Source organism: Macrosteles quadrilineatus, unplaced genomic scaffold, assembly GCF_028750875.1.
Source record: "Macrosteles quadrilineatus isolate MER2022 unplaced genomic scaffold, UCM_ALF_1.0 Scaffold_8__2_contigs__length_117827958, whole genome shotgun sequence".
NCBI lineage: Eukaryota > Metazoa > Arthropoda > Insecta > Hemiptera > Cicadellidae > Macrosteles > Macrosteles quadrilineatus.
Genome location: NW_026542601.1, coordinates 71,792,729 through 71,809,408, shown reverse-complemented (window position 1 = coordinate 71,809,408; position 16,680 = coordinate 71,792,729). Strand labels below are relative to the sequence as shown.

The 16,680-nt window shown below is 33.5% G+C and overlaps 1 protein-coding gene across 4 annotated transcripts in view; it reads right to left on the bottom strand.

The window, feature by feature from the left end:
• Positions 1–4,115, bottom strand: part of LOC128999902 (trehalase-like) — a 51,360-nt gene extending 47,245 nt beyond the window's left edge. The window contains exon 1 of one of the 4 annotated variants that reach the window (XM_054426671.1): positions 3,996–4,115. In XM_054426671.1, coding sequence (XP_054282646.1) covers positions 3,996–4,057 — 62 coding nt within the window. In that variant the 5' untranslated portion in view covers positions 4,058–4,115. Of the gene's footprint in view, positions 1–1,479; positions 1,711–3,995 lie in introns of those variants that run through there. The other 3 variants (XM_054426667.1, XM_054426661.1, XM_054426660.1) reach the window with 3 other exon arrangements.
• Positions 4,116–16,680: the final 12,565 nt, after the last annotated feature.

Sequence of the window (16,680 nt, the reverse complement as noted above, 5' to 3'; positions counted from 1 at the left end):
ATCTTTTTATGTTATTCAAGAATAATATACAATAAGCAAAACTAAAAGTTGAAAAACATTACTCTTTTACATTTACAAAAGCCAACAAAAAAGGTACTCGTACACTGTTACACAATTATTACATATATTAATAGTAGTTCATAAAACATAGTGAAATATTTACTTTTGTAGACAAATTACGTATGCCATAATATTCAAAGCGTAACATGGGTTCTATAGTTGTTTGTACAACAAAATTGGTTATCTATATAAATAAAATTAGAGTTTTGTCTGTACATTGCTCAGAATCATAAATTTTTAGGTCATTTTTACGTTTTATACATTAAAGAATCCGAAACAAGTCTCATCTAAATTTCTGTCTGTCTGTCTGTAACACTCAAGATGGCATTTTACGCAATCTTCTTCAGGAAAACGAGAGTACCTATCAACATCCAAGTCATTTTAATGTATTCACTGGATTGGCGAGAGTGTCTTTAGCCATTAAAATATGGCCTCAATACTTTGTATATACAATTACAGGCGTTCAAAAATGCAGTTTTGTGCGATTTTTGTCAAGTTTTCGTCCAATTTTTATCACATAATTATCTATGAAATAACGAACAGCTGTTGGTTCGGATCAAGATTATTTTTTCTAGCTGTCACTGATATGTTTACAAATGTTGTTTACAAATACCGCAACCATTTCCGATCACGTTTTGAAGGCAAATCCCATCCAAGTGAGATTAAAAAACGTTTTTCTTAAATAAAGGATTTAATTAATAGCAAGTGGAATAATATAGTGTAACCGTAAATTAAATTAAATAACTAGGCATCATCCAGGTCAGGAACCAGAGATTCTTTGTGTATCAAATTGTTCTGGAGTTTAGATAACAAAAAAAAGACATTGAATCAGTGTTGTATACGGCTGGGAAACTTAAATTTATCAATGATCATCGCCAATAGCTTAGAAACAAGGTTTCCAGTCATTGATGGCGCTTCAATAAATTTCAATCTGTGCAAAAAGTAGATTTTATCTTTAGACAAAGCTGGAACAATACGACATGGACTTTGAAAATATTGAAATTCGTAAGATACATCTCACTCTAGTATTAAGTCATGAGACCGTAAATTAGCAACCACAAATGTTTGAATTAATAAACTTTAGAATACACGCAAGTCGCGCAGTATAAAATACATACATATGCGGGGGTATAGTATTTAGATTTTACCATACAATAAAATATATTGGTTCAATAGTTCAACCACAAAAGTCACATCAAAATAGCTTATTCTATGTCGAATACAATAACATGTTGTAGCTTTTCCTCACTGGCACTTAAACTATTGACTTATTGGGTAAACTCCTTACAATTTCTTCCTATAATAATACAAATTCATAAGTCAACTATGCTCAAAAGCTATAATAATAATTATTTACAAAACACAAAACCGAGAAAAAGCAATTTATATTATTTTAAATCATTTTGAAATTTGACTCACCTATATGCATTTGAGTTCATGTACCATTCGGAAGGTCCGTACTCTAACTCACTAACTCCTTCATCGCGCACTTTAAGGACCGGGTAGCCTCTGGGGCAAGGGGGTTGGGGAACTGGGAGTCGGAACATGGAGGAGATTCTGTCCAGACATATCCTGGACCAAGATGTTACCAAGGATAACTCAGCCATCACGAGGATATGTTAACTAAAGAGGAACTAAGAGGGTAGAGGAACTCGCGCGAACGCGGTCAGGGTAGTTCGACTACTGACACAGAACCACAGAAGCGCCGCCTCCTCTCAGCAATAGATATCCCGCAGGTAGACTGGAAAATCCCTTTTATCCCAGAACGTTTTTTAGGCTATCCCACCGTTACCCGTACGTACGTACACTGGGTACACAATACCTCTTCTTGAGGATTGTTCACAACCAACAGTTCTAGTGTTGAAGTTGTTTCTACAAACAAAAATTGTTTTTACGGGATCCACTGTCATTTTTTTTAATTGTTCAGCCAAAACAATGGCGATATAGAAACTTGTTATTACCAACCGTTAAAAAAAATAATTTCTAACTATATTTTCCGTTTCAAGCTAAAATATCTACCGTAATGTGGTCAAATTGCATCAGAGTGAAGCATAATAAAACCCACAGGTATTTAGCATTTTACATCAATGCAAACTATAATGCCAAACAATTAATTCCCCGAATGATGATACCACAATTTCCCGTGATTGTAAGAATATCCCATGGTTGTATAAAAATCCCTGAAACGGGATCACTGCGGAACGATTTGACAGAAGCGCAGAGGTGTTGCGCTGGTCGCGACATCGATTGCTGTGGAACATAACCTCAAAAACGCCCGCCAATCCGGAGCGCCGCGCGCAATATTCAGCAATCTAGTCGATCCAGCTGATAGCCCGATCATCTGATCTCGGAAAGGACGATATTTAAAATTTGGCAACTAAACGTACTGATTCATGCATCTGAAAATAACACCAAGTGCTTGAAGAGCGAGCACGGTTTAAAATACGCGTATAAATATACGCCGTTTGATGTATATGGAACATACCTAGTGAAGGAAAGTACACTGATTAAATATTTACACACATTTGTTTGGAAATAATGATGTGCTCTATGAGAATAAATTTTCAGTGTATTTTAGTATACTAGGTTATTTAAAACATGTTATTTTCAATGTATGAAAATGGGAAAGTAAAAAAAAGTATTAGGAGGAGTGTATCGAAATTGTATTTTAAAAAATCAAGACAAGCCAAAGTCAAATAGTAGTACAAGTTCTCAGTAAATAAAACAAAACAGTTTTTGCATACATATCTGTAGAGAAAACGAACAATAATATTATCGTATTATAAATTACCATGAGCACCCATACTAACATAAACAACACAATGTGATTCTTAAGAAACCTTTTAATATGAATTATCTAACTCATTATCAGTGTTAAGTGCTGTTGATTTAGTTTAGTTAGAGAATAATTCAAGGTAATCTGCATATGGTTACATAATCTTCAAACGTATGTGTCACATTTTACCTGCAGCGACTCCATGTACAAAATATGCCCACATACGGTTTATTATTATTTTTATTGTTTTATTTGAATGTATGAAATTTAAGTAAAAAACTATTTTCGTTAGTAGGGTATTCTGGTATGTGTACAATTCTTCTTTTTAAATTTAGTGTAAAAATATATCGGTATAAATAAAGCCATGTCAATGTCAATCAAGAAATAAGGAATCGAAATGTTGAATAAAGTAAATCCTCAAGCGCCATTTCCCAACTTAAGTGAAGAGTTGATCATGTCAAATTCGAGGGCAAAGATAGGTAAACAATTCCAAGTATTAAGTAACAATTCACAAGTCATGTTAATTTTTACCATCATATAAAAAAATCATGATACAAATCCCTAGTTGTTTCAAGACAATGTAATTTTCAGTAATTTCAAGCCAAATAAAACTAATATCAATGTCGCAATATGGATTTAAGTTTTAAGTTATACTAAATTTAACTCAAAGTATACAGTATATCAAAGTCTTAAAGCCCAGTAAAACCTAAGTCAAGTACTGTACATACAAGTTATAAAAACACATCTTAATGAAATTAATTGTTCTTTTCGTCTATTGTTTATTTAATTTTTGTCGTAAAAGCTTAAGTAGTTTTCACTTGGGAATATTAAATCAAAATTGTATTTACAATGGTCATTCGAGAAGGATACAAAGAAAATATTTTTTTTTATTTGATTATTAATTTATACAAAGAATAGCTTGTTTACAGCTTTTAAAATGTGTTGTTCTAAAAACAGAGGAAAACACAAAACAAAATAGGCTTTTGCAGTAATGTAACCGGCATTGTACATTGATTGTATTTTAATTCCAAACTATGGATTATAGTAGGCTACGGTACCATTCGTGAGCATATTGTGTTTTCCAATTAAATTATGGAAAAATCCAAAATATCTTAGAAACGGAAAAAAATCTTAGTTCAGTTATTTTACAAACACTTACTCTTGCGATTTATTGTTGATTGCAGTGACGTCACGTTTAATGATTCTTCTTTCTCTCACCATCTCGTAAACTGAAATAGACGTAAACCCTGGCGCACCAACTATTGTAATGGCTCTGAACAGCTGTCTGGGAAGCTGTCTCAGTTGTACCAACTGATAACACGAAGATGATGTTATATCGTAGAGTGAATTACGTCATTCAATTGTTGACAATCGTACCTTTTACATAAAAGATAGGTGGGAAAAGTTTCCTCTTAAGAAAATTTGTTTCGTAACTGAACAATTTTAATAGGTTAGGCTGTCTAGCAGATAAGACGAAGTTTACAATTAATTGTATACTATAACTTGTTTTTTAATCTTTTCATGCCGGTTTGCAATCGTTAACGACTATGTAAAGGTATTGTATCTGTTTACGAACAGCCGTAAGTGATTATGCCTCACCATTTGAATCGTATTCATTACATAACATTTATGCATATACAGTACGTGAGCATAAATTAGTTCCATACATTTGGAATTTGATGAAAATTTGAATGACAAATGTGTCTATGCAATCTTATTTCCATCGGAACAATTGTACAATTATTGTCAGTCAAGGTTTTCTTAACAATTGCCACAAAGAACATAAAACCGATTAAATAAACGGTATCAGCAATCCGACACATTCTTTCCACCATTAGCTGGTCAACAACCTTTATCATGGGTAACCATGATATTTTATGGAGAAAATCACAAATGTTTTAATAACTTTTAAACCGTACTTTTGACAGCGATGGCGGTTGTACCATTAAGTTTAGAATTATAAGGACCATTAAAATACTATTTTTTTATTGGTCGGCAAATTGTTTTTTCAAATATCAGATTTTTTGTTGTTTTCAGTTTTTAATAGGAAAATCAAATTACTATAACTTTTGAACCGTCATTTTTACAGCAGTTGGGGTTATGCCATTTTGTTTATAGTTAAAAGAACTAAATAACTTCTTGATCAGCATTGTACGTGATATTAAATTTTAATATATGTTTTAAGTGTTATAAGACGTCTCTTTTATTTACTTTCCGTTAAAAGGACTATAACATACTAAATTTGTATTAAAATCTTTCGGGCCTCTCTAGAATCATTAAAACTGTATTGTTAATTGTTTTATGTCTATAAAACTAGTGTTATTGATTGCTGCATAATAGCAAGATACTATTGTTAAAATAATTATAGTACAGTACATTAGTAAAGCATCTTTTGCTATTCTAGTGATGTAAACAGTAATGCTTGATGACGACACTGTATGGAAATAGGTTTCAATCAGCCCCTAATAATATAAACAGAACTGTAAAAGAATCGACCTGTTATTATCAGGGCCTGTTTATACCATGGATTTATTTGTAAAACAATTTTGCGTAATGTAACAAAATAAATATTGAACGTTTTAAAATCTAAATAACATCTACAACCTCAAAGGTAAAAAAAAAACCTAGTAACTAATTGAAGAAAATAATAAAAGATGAATGGATGAATTAAATCCAGAAATCCTTACTGGGAAAAGATGAAAATTCTCAGCAAATGTGGAATTAGTTCATATTTTAGTCACTGTACAAGAATCATACTGTAATTAAACGATCATACTGTTCAAACATTTAGTTATGTCATGTTGGCAGCGGCTGCATATACCTACAGTCGACGTCATCACGTTGGCTCTGTTCCTGTTCTGTTGGTAGCAATGTGTGACGTAGCATTCCAGATACAGACAGCAGCCAGTGAGCCAGACACACCTCCCAACCTAACCAAGGTCAACTTCTACTGCACAATTCTAGTTTAGTTGGCCAACCGTATTTAACATATTTGTCATATTCCCGGCCTAACTGTACAGAATAACCCATTTAACTCAACTCTTGCTTATAGCGTCTGCTTGTCTGTTTACGTTCTGTGACAACTCCTCCCCAAATCCATCCTTTGTGCAATTTGGAGTGTCTCATTAGTTTTAGTGTTTGACTAAAAAAGCTACTTTATAAGTACGATAGTGAATTAAAAATAATTAATTATTATAGGCTGTACCGAACCAAATCTGCACCGACCGAATAAAATTCTGTACTGGACGATGAAGGTAATTAGGCCAGAACCGTACCGTACCGATTTTTCGGTGCACCTCAGGAGTATGTGTTATTTGCCCCAGTGATATTTGATCCCACAACCCACTCTAGGATTTGCGAAATGCTCCCACTGTCTACCTGGCTGGGTGAGTCATCAGCTCTAACCCTAGTCCGTCGGTCATCACCCCTCGAGGCACCGGCCGATGGACCTACGATTCACACAAGAAAAAATATGCAACAAATAAAAACCTTTTCTAATTGAATTTAAATTCTAAAATCATTATAAAAATACGAGGTACCCCATACTATTTTTTTAAGTCAACTGCTATATTGGAAAATATCGGTTATTTAAAAAGTGGCATTTATATTTTTGCATGTCATAAGAAAATACCATGATGGGGTGGCCTCTGGATCGTCTGAATTAACGTATAGTGGTTTATGTTACCTTTTTACTGTCCAAAACAATCCTTTGTAGTTCGTTGTGACTACAGCTGTTTCGCGCTTCGGATGGAGCACATCATCGGGTCAGAAGAATGTCAAGCAGTAGTCATTCCCCTCATGGTGCAGTTCGTCAAAAGTTTATAATAATAATTAATTTTATCATGAAGTTTATAATAAACTTTTGACGAACTCCACCATGAGGAATATTTAATGACTAGGCCTACTGCTTGACATTCTTCTAAACCGATGATGTCTCCATCCGAAGCACGAAACAGCTGTAGTCACAACGAACTACAAAGGTCGTTTTGGACAGTAACAAGGTAACATAAACCATTATACGATAAGAAAATAGTTCAAGTTCCCCATATAATGTTTTCTCAAAATCAAATAGTTCCTGAGATAGCAATGGTGGCACAGTTAAGTTGTTCACTCTGTATATTCGCAGAACACTAAAGTTTTGAAGTTAATCTTTCAAGAATGTTAATGAGATTTAATATTATAGATGTCTCATACATTGTGGCAAATCTCTATTATTTGTTGTGATATCTAACCTTAGGGCCTATAAGAAATATTCAAATAGTTTATAATATCTTAACATAGATAGGCATATGTTATTTTAACTTTCGAGTTACAACCGTTCATTTTATATATCTGACTTAGGGTCTTTTGGGTCCCTTAGGGGACTTAGTGTCCCGAAAATCCTTAATATTTTTTTGAGGGTATGGGGACACTGATTAAAATCTTGCCTTGGGCGTTTATTACACTCAGGGCGGCCGCAAGGCATATACAGGATACAAAGGATCCTTAATACGCCATGGGGCGGCCCTGCTTCCGATATCTGACTTAGGGTTTGTTGGCGCAAAAACCATAATGCCTTTGTGTTTTTTTTTGGGGGGGGGGGGCACTGATTAAAATCTCGCCCCGGGAGTCTATCACCCTCAGGTCGATAAAAATTTAGTTATAGTTCAAGGCTTAAGTTTATTAAAATAAATTAAATAGTTTAAGGCACTGTACAGAATCAATCATTTATGATTCACAATTAGAAATTAAATGGTTCATTGTAACTTATAAGTTTGGATACAATTTCGTAAATTTGTATTTCTTGTTCTGCAGCGCAAACCTGTTTTTGTTGGTGGAATAAGTGTAATATGTTTATTACATTCGCAGTCTAACAGTACAGGATCAAATTATTTACAAAAGTAAACTAAATGGTCCATCACCTTAGTTAGTTTAGATACGAATTTGTGATTTTTCATTACTCGTTCTACTGTGAGATCCTGGTTTCACAGGAGTTTTAAGGGGGCCGAGAATCATTATAACATTACATTGTGTATTGCATGAGGCTAAGGTCCGTGAAACCTGCTAACAACCTAGCATAGACTTTGAAATGATTAAGTAAGTCCAACCAGATCTTATTATCGGATTTTCCTCATCTGATATTTATTTCTTTAAAAGAAACCTATTTTATATGAAATTGACAAATAAATTAAACTTATTAAACAACACTCTATTTGTAAAATAAAAATAAAACTACAGCAGATTATTCTTTGGAAACACAGTATTAAATAACTTTGACCTTGATAATTCCTTATCTGTGAACACATTTGATTCACAATTAAAGCACAATCATTTTCATCACCACAGAGCATTAAAAATGTTTTTAGTAAAATTAATTTGACTTGTTTCCAATGATAATGACAAAACACTTCTAGAAAAGTCTCATCTTCCAAGTAGATAACACTAGCTCTCATTGTTTTCTAAGCAATAAACAATGGTACTCTGTTATCATTGTGCAATATGATAAGGGATATATAGAGTGGCTTTTCCGCATAAAATGTCATGCATACCTATTTAATGATTTGATCGAAACACGTTTATAAGATGTTTTCGATTTGTCAATTTTACTCCTGTGTATCTGTAGGCTACGGTAAAATCCATTAATTTACTCCAATTATTGAGATAGCTATTTTGTTTCTCTTCGACCCACCAAGGTAGCTGGGTTAACCCCCCCCCCACCGAATTTCTTCCCTATGTTAAGGATTATGTCAAAGCGATAATGAATTACATTAATTCAGATAATATGATGAGTATACTCTAGAGTTAATATAGAAACTAGGTACAGTAAAATTTTACGTCATGAGCTTACCCAAACCAAGATTGTCTCTAAAAAACATCACTAATCTAGAGGCGAGGGGACAGTCCATTTTATTCCCTAAATGTTCTCTTGGCTAAACAATTATTTCATCACGGATTTACTGTATTATATTTTAAAAAGAGTGCATTGTATCTGTATAAATAAAGATTAGTAATAGCAAACTCACTAAATAATGTTTTTATATAGTTTAACTTAGAACAATGAATGGAACCGTAAATATTTAGTTAAAAATAATTATCTTTATATATTTGAGACCAATTTTCAAATACTGGAAAACATCTATTATATATGTTATCTTTGAGGGTGCAGCCTTATCAATCGTGCATGGTTAATTTCTGTAATCGTTAGCATCCTTACATTACAGAAAAAGAAAAGTATTTGCTTTTAATTTATATGTATGTTTTCTTCGTATAGGGTCAGTAACTTTTGGTCAAATTTCCAATTGCCAACTGCCAAATGAAACTCATGTAAACGCAAAAATTTAAACTGAAACATTAAACAAATTATTTCTAATACTTTTGTTATTTTAAGTACGGTACATGCTTCTTCTCTCATTATGTATCTCTCTATAAAATAGTTTGGAAGAATTATTAATACGATAGTACTGTATCTTGGTGCGTTGCAGGGACTTTTTTGATACATCAAAGAACCTAGAACTACCTCAGAACATATAGATACTGTGAGTAAGTGTTACTATTTATTTTATGCCCCCCCCCTCCCCTATGTGTTTGCAACATACATCCATCGATATACAAATACAATGTTTGTTATGTATACATGCATACATCATAACTCCTTGAAGAATGGTATGCCTATTTAAGACATCCAATATCTTTCAGAGCCGAAACAAAATCTGACCAACTCAGTAGCTAAATTCAATTTAAACCACCTGTTCGGGCAATGATCAACAACTTTCGTGACGTAATTTATAATGTATAAATAGCAGTGATCTCATAGCCTCAAACCGTGCAGTGCAACATCAGGCTCTATTGCGTCAGTCTGTCGAGCCTCCAGAACCCGCTAGATCCTGTAGTAGATGACGTAACAGGGGGGTGTGTCGGAGGTGTGTCCCCCTTCCAGTGGCGAGCCCCCCAGGGGGACAGTGAAGGGGGCCCAAGGTCACCCGGGCGTCGACGTATACACTGCAGTTGCGGCGTGGCTTTACCCTATATGGGATATTTTTAGTACGAGCGGGATAAATTTGTATTATGGTATGCAATATGGGATACAACTTTTTATTTGGATTTTTTAATCCACTCGTAAAGTTTGATATTTAAAATACAGTTGACAATATATTTTGTGTAACTTGAGTGTAAATTTTTTTGCCATTTTTCATTATTGATGTAAAACACCAATTGGCGAAAAAACGCTGTGTAAAAGCGGTTTCATTCCTTTTATTCGCCTTCAGTTTTCATTCTGAATGAAAATTATGCTTTTACGTTTAACATAATTTCCCCCTAACCTTGAAGCTTTTGTCACTGTTATGCTAGTTTTAGTTTCTCCCATCGTTCAAATTTAGTTCAAAAATAGTCTCTCATGTAATTGTTGGTTGTTACATTGGCTGGATAAAAAAAAACTATTCGTTGTCCCCAATAAACAACTACCCATTAAACCCATTATAATGTATAAACTACTACTTTTGCCATTATTTAGTAAATATCCTGTTTTCATTATGTTTGTCCCTATTTAAAAAATGAATCGATTTCAGACTATTTTGCAATCTGTATCCGTTTACGATACATTTATTTTATCTTGGTCCAATCATTTACCTGGCTGTTTTCTATACCTAGTTCTTTAATGTCGTACTTTATCTGATTCAATTATTAATAAAAATAAAATTACTAAAATAATTTACTCCGATATTATACAGTTTTAGAGGATGGGGGTCGTTAAATTGGTACCTACATAAAATATAATTCACGAGATCGGCTCAGGAATGTAGATGTTGCGAATGTAGATCACCTTCTATAAATTACACCTTCATTTCATACCGCATGGCAAATATAGGGCGTTTAAACCAAAGTTATACCACAAAATAAAGAGTGACTCGCTCATTCTTTACTCTACAACTACAAGGTTATACAAACCTTTGCATTTTCCAATGCGACAAAGATTTATCACGTTTTAAGAACTTCTAAATTGGAGTTCAGATCGCAGTTTTCTTCGTCCATACGAAGCGAACACTTATCAAAGATTGAGTGATTCAAATCAGTTCTCTCATGCTATCGTCACGAGGACAAAACTACAGACACCTAGACTAGGTTAGCGTCAGCAGATACAGTAAGCACGGCTGATAGATAGTAAGTTGTCAGCTGCAACGTGTAGGATAGCAGTCTTCATAAAAAGCAACACGCGTGGCTGGTAGACGCTGATGCTGACACGAAACATATGACGCAACGTCAGCAAACAGCTGTGAAGCAGATGGCAGATGTACGTGGCAACAGGGAATAATCGTACTCGTGACCATAGAATAAAACATCCACAGATGCATGTATGATCCTTATGGATCAAGCTGGGTTAGTGTCTTATTATTTCTAGTTATTTCATAATTCCCATCAACTTAATAAAGGTTTTACCAAACAATTTATTAATACCGGTACTACCCCTACTGTTTATCCTGAGGTATTGTATGCAATTAATTTTAAAACATAGGCCTATACACTGTTAAGTCTACCATTAAAAAATATATTTGTTTAATACCATCGGCGGGCTTTATATCTTAGTGACATAATTTGTTAATGTTTATGATCAATACCGTTTCTGTTCTAATAATCGTGTGGGTAACTAGTGTGGGGTTATAGTGCTCGCTTGGTAATCAAAGTATGTAACTCATACATGGAGAAACCCCCATGTATGAAGAAATTGTTCTGTATCATTTAACAGAACAATTTTAAAACGTATCCATAAATAAATTTATCCTCCACGATTGCAGAATCAAACCTCACGAGACACTTGGCCTTGTGATTCGACCTTGATTGCGGAATCAGCTGACGCCTGTTTGGCGGGAAACGTGCAAAAAACGCGGGTAGCAACGACCCCGCTGGCGGCCATGGGTGTGGTTGAAGGTAAAGTTCATACATAAACGTACTTAACTGTAAGATTATTGTTTATAAGAAATCTAAGACACACTTCAAGTAAATAAATAGGCTACTAATTGTAACAAATGGGAATATACATTTATTCAGCCAACAGCGACATATATTTTACTACCAGACGAACTCAAGAAAAAATTGGTAAAACTTAAGTAAATTATCATTAACACCAATTAAAATGACTATTTAGTTGCCAATTCCATCATGCAAAAGGAAATCCGAAGGGCTAGCACGTGAACGAGCACAGAAGGTTTTTGTAGTTTCTTTGTCAATTAACGGATGAACCATAATTCTTGTGATAAATTTTAATAAATATTCATATTGTATATCATCTAGTATTTTTATAATTTTCTCACTACAATCTTCATTTTTACCTAAAAATAAAATACTTTCTACTCTTGCCGACTTGTTAGTGTTCTTATGATGCATCTCTTTAATACTTCCCATTTTTAAAATGTAATTACTCAACTCTGAACTAAAAGACATGTGTCCAGAAAGATTCAATAACTCATTAATATTATGAGTTGGTAAGATTGATAACATAAACGTTTTTTGATAACAGCTAGAGTAATAGTTTTTAAAGAAGTGCGTATGCCGCCTATGGCTAGTGAGCGTGTAGACCAACGACCAATTATTGGTCATAAGACATTGGTCTTATGTGATCGTTGGTGTAGACCTTTCCTTCACAGTGCACGCGGTCAGTTGTCCTAAAAAAGTTGTCCAAAAAAGGATATTTCCATAACATAGTTTAGAATGCTGCTTAGGGGACGTTTGTTACACTGCGGCTATATGCGAAAAAGTTGCGTACCTATAATTATATGCTTCCTAAAATCAGCAATTGCGAAATCATTTTCATAATAAATTTCTATCTTCGGAGATAAAATAGTCTATTTTTTATACATCCATTGACACTAAGTAAAATCACAGACAAACCTACACAAATCTTCTAACATTTCAATATTTATTTTCTATTCCCTTCATTTGTGTGAAAGTGACACCAAAGTTATATTAAGCTAATCAAGCTAAACAACATCAGCAATGTTGAAAATCATTTACCATTGATAAAGCAACTTAAGAAATAGTAGTTAAAATAAGGCTCTTTATTCTACAATCTCAAAACTACAACAAATAACTTACCTCTGCTTAACAAGAGATTTTCCAATATTAAAGTATTTGAACTGCTAAAGTAAAAATTTTTGGCATCGTTTTGGATCTAAAAGTTTCTATCGAAAATATTTACTCGTAAAAATATAGTATAAGCTTCTTTACAGTTTATATTATATAAATCCTCATCCCATTCTTTGCATAGCATGTTGTACTAAATTAGTGCAGCATTAACTATAAAATAATCGCAATGGTAAGTGAACTAGCTAAATATTCTCATAAAAATAGGTCGTTGCGCATTGAAAGCATTTAGCTCACTACATAGTTAAAATGTTGACCTAATAATTTAAGGTTATGTTATTGTTTACATTGGTCAGCTGATCTAGAGACAGGTCAGGTACTCACCCAGCTGGGCTCGGACAGGAAATGGATAACAGCACGAGAAACGGCGTGACTGTTTATAATGTTTCAAGGCAAAGAATGAAATTGCCTGCGGGCGGAAGGACACAAATCCGAGGATTAGCAGTTGGCAAATGTTAATCTTAGTCACTTCCGTTCTTAGAAATCTATTGATCTTTTTTGTTAAGGTTACTTTGGCTGACAGCTAAATTGATTTTGGATTGTCATTGTGGATTTAACTTTGCTGAAAAGACTAATAAGATTAAACTACAAATTTTTTTATTGAGTACGTAACTTTGTAACAAGACACACTTTGTGCATAGAAAACGTTATAAGATTATTTTAAATATTGATTGCGGTCGTAATGATGATTTAAAACGTAATTAAAAAAAATTATCACCGTTTCTTCAAACTGAGTAATTTTTATGTTAATTGAGTATTAATAGGTGATATAAAATAATGATATACACTGATATAAAAATGAAAAAAACAAAGATTCACAGATGAAGTCAGTGCCGGATTTAGGGTACTTGCGGCCTCATATGCCAAAAAAAAACCGAGCTGCCTCCGCCCCTAAGTTGGAACTTCCCAACGTGAACATATCCCACTATCACGGGGACGTCGTTATCATCACCCGCGATCGCTGTAAAATCGGCCTAGTGGTAAATCCGGCAATGGATAAAGTACTATTACAGTATGATTAACCATAATAATTCCGAAACGTTATGGTACATACTGAAATTTATTAAAAACCACTACGCAATTCTAAGGTAAAAATTCCCTTCAAAGCTGATATTGGTGAATTAAGATTTTGCTGTATTAGTTGTAATGAGGAACCGCTTTAAAAAGTTAGCAAGATCCAGAATAATTCAGCACCGTCCATGCACACGAGTATATCAGCGGCATTGCCTTCCATGACGTTAATCGAAAAAAATTCCTATCAGCTGTTGTTTAATCATGTGTGTATAGAACTCTTAATTATCAGCTGTGAAAACAAATCATAGACGAGGGTATTCTTTCCATTCACTTGTTTGTTTACATTGTAGGTACACTAATGACCTATGATACTTAAACAACTTGTATCGTGCGGTTAAAAGTTAACCACGATGCGCCCGTCACATTTCCCTCTAGCCTTGTAAGTTAAATGACCGATTGTTGAGAGATAGAAACAATCAAACAAATCACTAATTACGTGAAATCGGTAGAGACATCTGGCCGAAATCTTATTGTCAAATACTGACTATTGTAACTAGAAGGCAGAAGGCGTTTATTCTTCTAAAATATAAAAAATATATTAACACAACATTTTGTTCGAGATTCATACCACTGACCGGTAAAAATTACAATAATCGTACACGTTTAATCTAAATTTTTAAAAATTGGAGGGGTTTTACTAACCTATGAATATATTTATTTATGTTTAAAATTTAACTTTGAACAAACTGTGTTTTCAACTTCTACGAAAGAGGTTCGGTACTCGCAGTCTTGCCATAAAGATATAGCTTAGGAAAATTAGCTAAAGTTAATGTTTGTTGTCTACAAATTTAGTTTTTCATAAGATTCTTTATTTAGGATTTCTATTAAATGGTTGTTCATTAACATTTTTAAACTTAGAAACCTTACGCCATTTTTCCCCCAATTCAGATGATGAGGTAACAACGATAATTACGTTTTGTTATTGTGTTACATAACTACAACACTTTTAATAAAAAGCAAAATATTCATCAACATATAATATAATTTTATTTTCTCAATAAGTTCCAAGTTATTGAGAAAATATTCAACCACTATTTTTATCTATAAGTATTGTCAAAAACGTATGTTTCAATATTGACAACAGGGTTTTCTGCTTCACATATAATAATTTTATAAGTACCAATTGAATGAAAAATTATAAAAAAAAAATGTTTATCCAACAGATTCGTATACTTTCGACTAAAATGTAAACTATAATATTGTATATTTACTTAAATCCTACCCTGAGTCTTTACTCTTTTAGTATAAAGTTACGTAACAATAACAAAGGAGGTTTGTTTTTCACCTGTCTCAGACTTAACGTCAGATCCATTGTTTATCATTTGTTAACATTCATCACCAATACCGTAACCATTAATGTATCCTATTGAGTAAAATAAATTATAAAAAAATTGTTGTTTTATTTAACTAAGTAAAACATTTTTACGTCACAACCACATCTTTTAGAAACTTGTCAATCGCCAAAACTATTGACTTTGAGTGTTGATTCCCCAAAGATACCATTTAAATAAACTCTTTGAGGAGTTTGAACTACTTCTTACTTCAGAAATTAGGTAACTAGATTTGTTAAGATTTGCCCATTTCCAAATTAAAAAATCAGATACATGATTTGTGTATAACATACTATACTACACACATATTTCAAGTTAGCAAAACTATGTTGTTTAACTTAATACGATAACATAAAAAATATTTTTGGAAGTGCCACACAAACTTACCGGATGGTTAGAAGGACCGTTGAACTGTGAAGGACAATCGTTAATGACCAATTATTTGGTGATTCGCGCGCTTTCTAATCTGAAAACAGAACGGGACCAAGTGTGCAACCTTGGGGCACACCATGGAGGTGTCATACAACCTCCGAACATTTACATATCGTTATTAATCAATTGACTTACATTACGTTGTCGATTAATTATTATGACGTTGTTGATTCTCATGACGTACCTGATTCAGAAACTTAGATACGAATCACACACTCTCTAGTGGCTCTTAATTGTCTTAAAAAGTGACTCCATTTTAAATAGGTAGTAGGCTAACATTTGTACTGGGGCACAATAAAATAAAACATTGATCATATAAATTAATATAATTTAAGCTATGGGGTTATTTTAATTGTGTCTCGCCTACCCTCAAGAGAACTCGTTTCATGGCTAACATTCAGTAGTTTTGTTGTCCCAAGAACAACCTTTGCAGTGACACTCCGGTTTTGGTAACTGGCATTTCTCTTAATCATTACCTTATTACCTATTATTACCATGTATTCATCTTTTACCCAATAAGGGATTGATGGCGTCAGAATTTCAATATAAAAATATATTTAAAAACAACTGATTTGAGTAGATACAAACATACATATTAAAAAAAAAACTTTGGCATGTGGATATGCGGCTTAGTCAGAAAATTCAGGAAATCTATCCTCAAAAAAATCCTTTAGTGAGTAGTACGCTCTTGACTTAAGGAGAGGGACAAGCTTCTTCATAAAAAGTTTACGCCCAAAACGCTTGATTGAGTGAGGCAGCTTATTAAAAATTTGTATTGGCACTGTATTGTAACTTCTTTGCGATCTTGCAAGCCTAACCCTACTAAAAAAAATAGGCACATCCAGTAGCTCGTGCTGCCTTGTTCGGTGGTTGTGAAATGCTGAACGGAGTTGG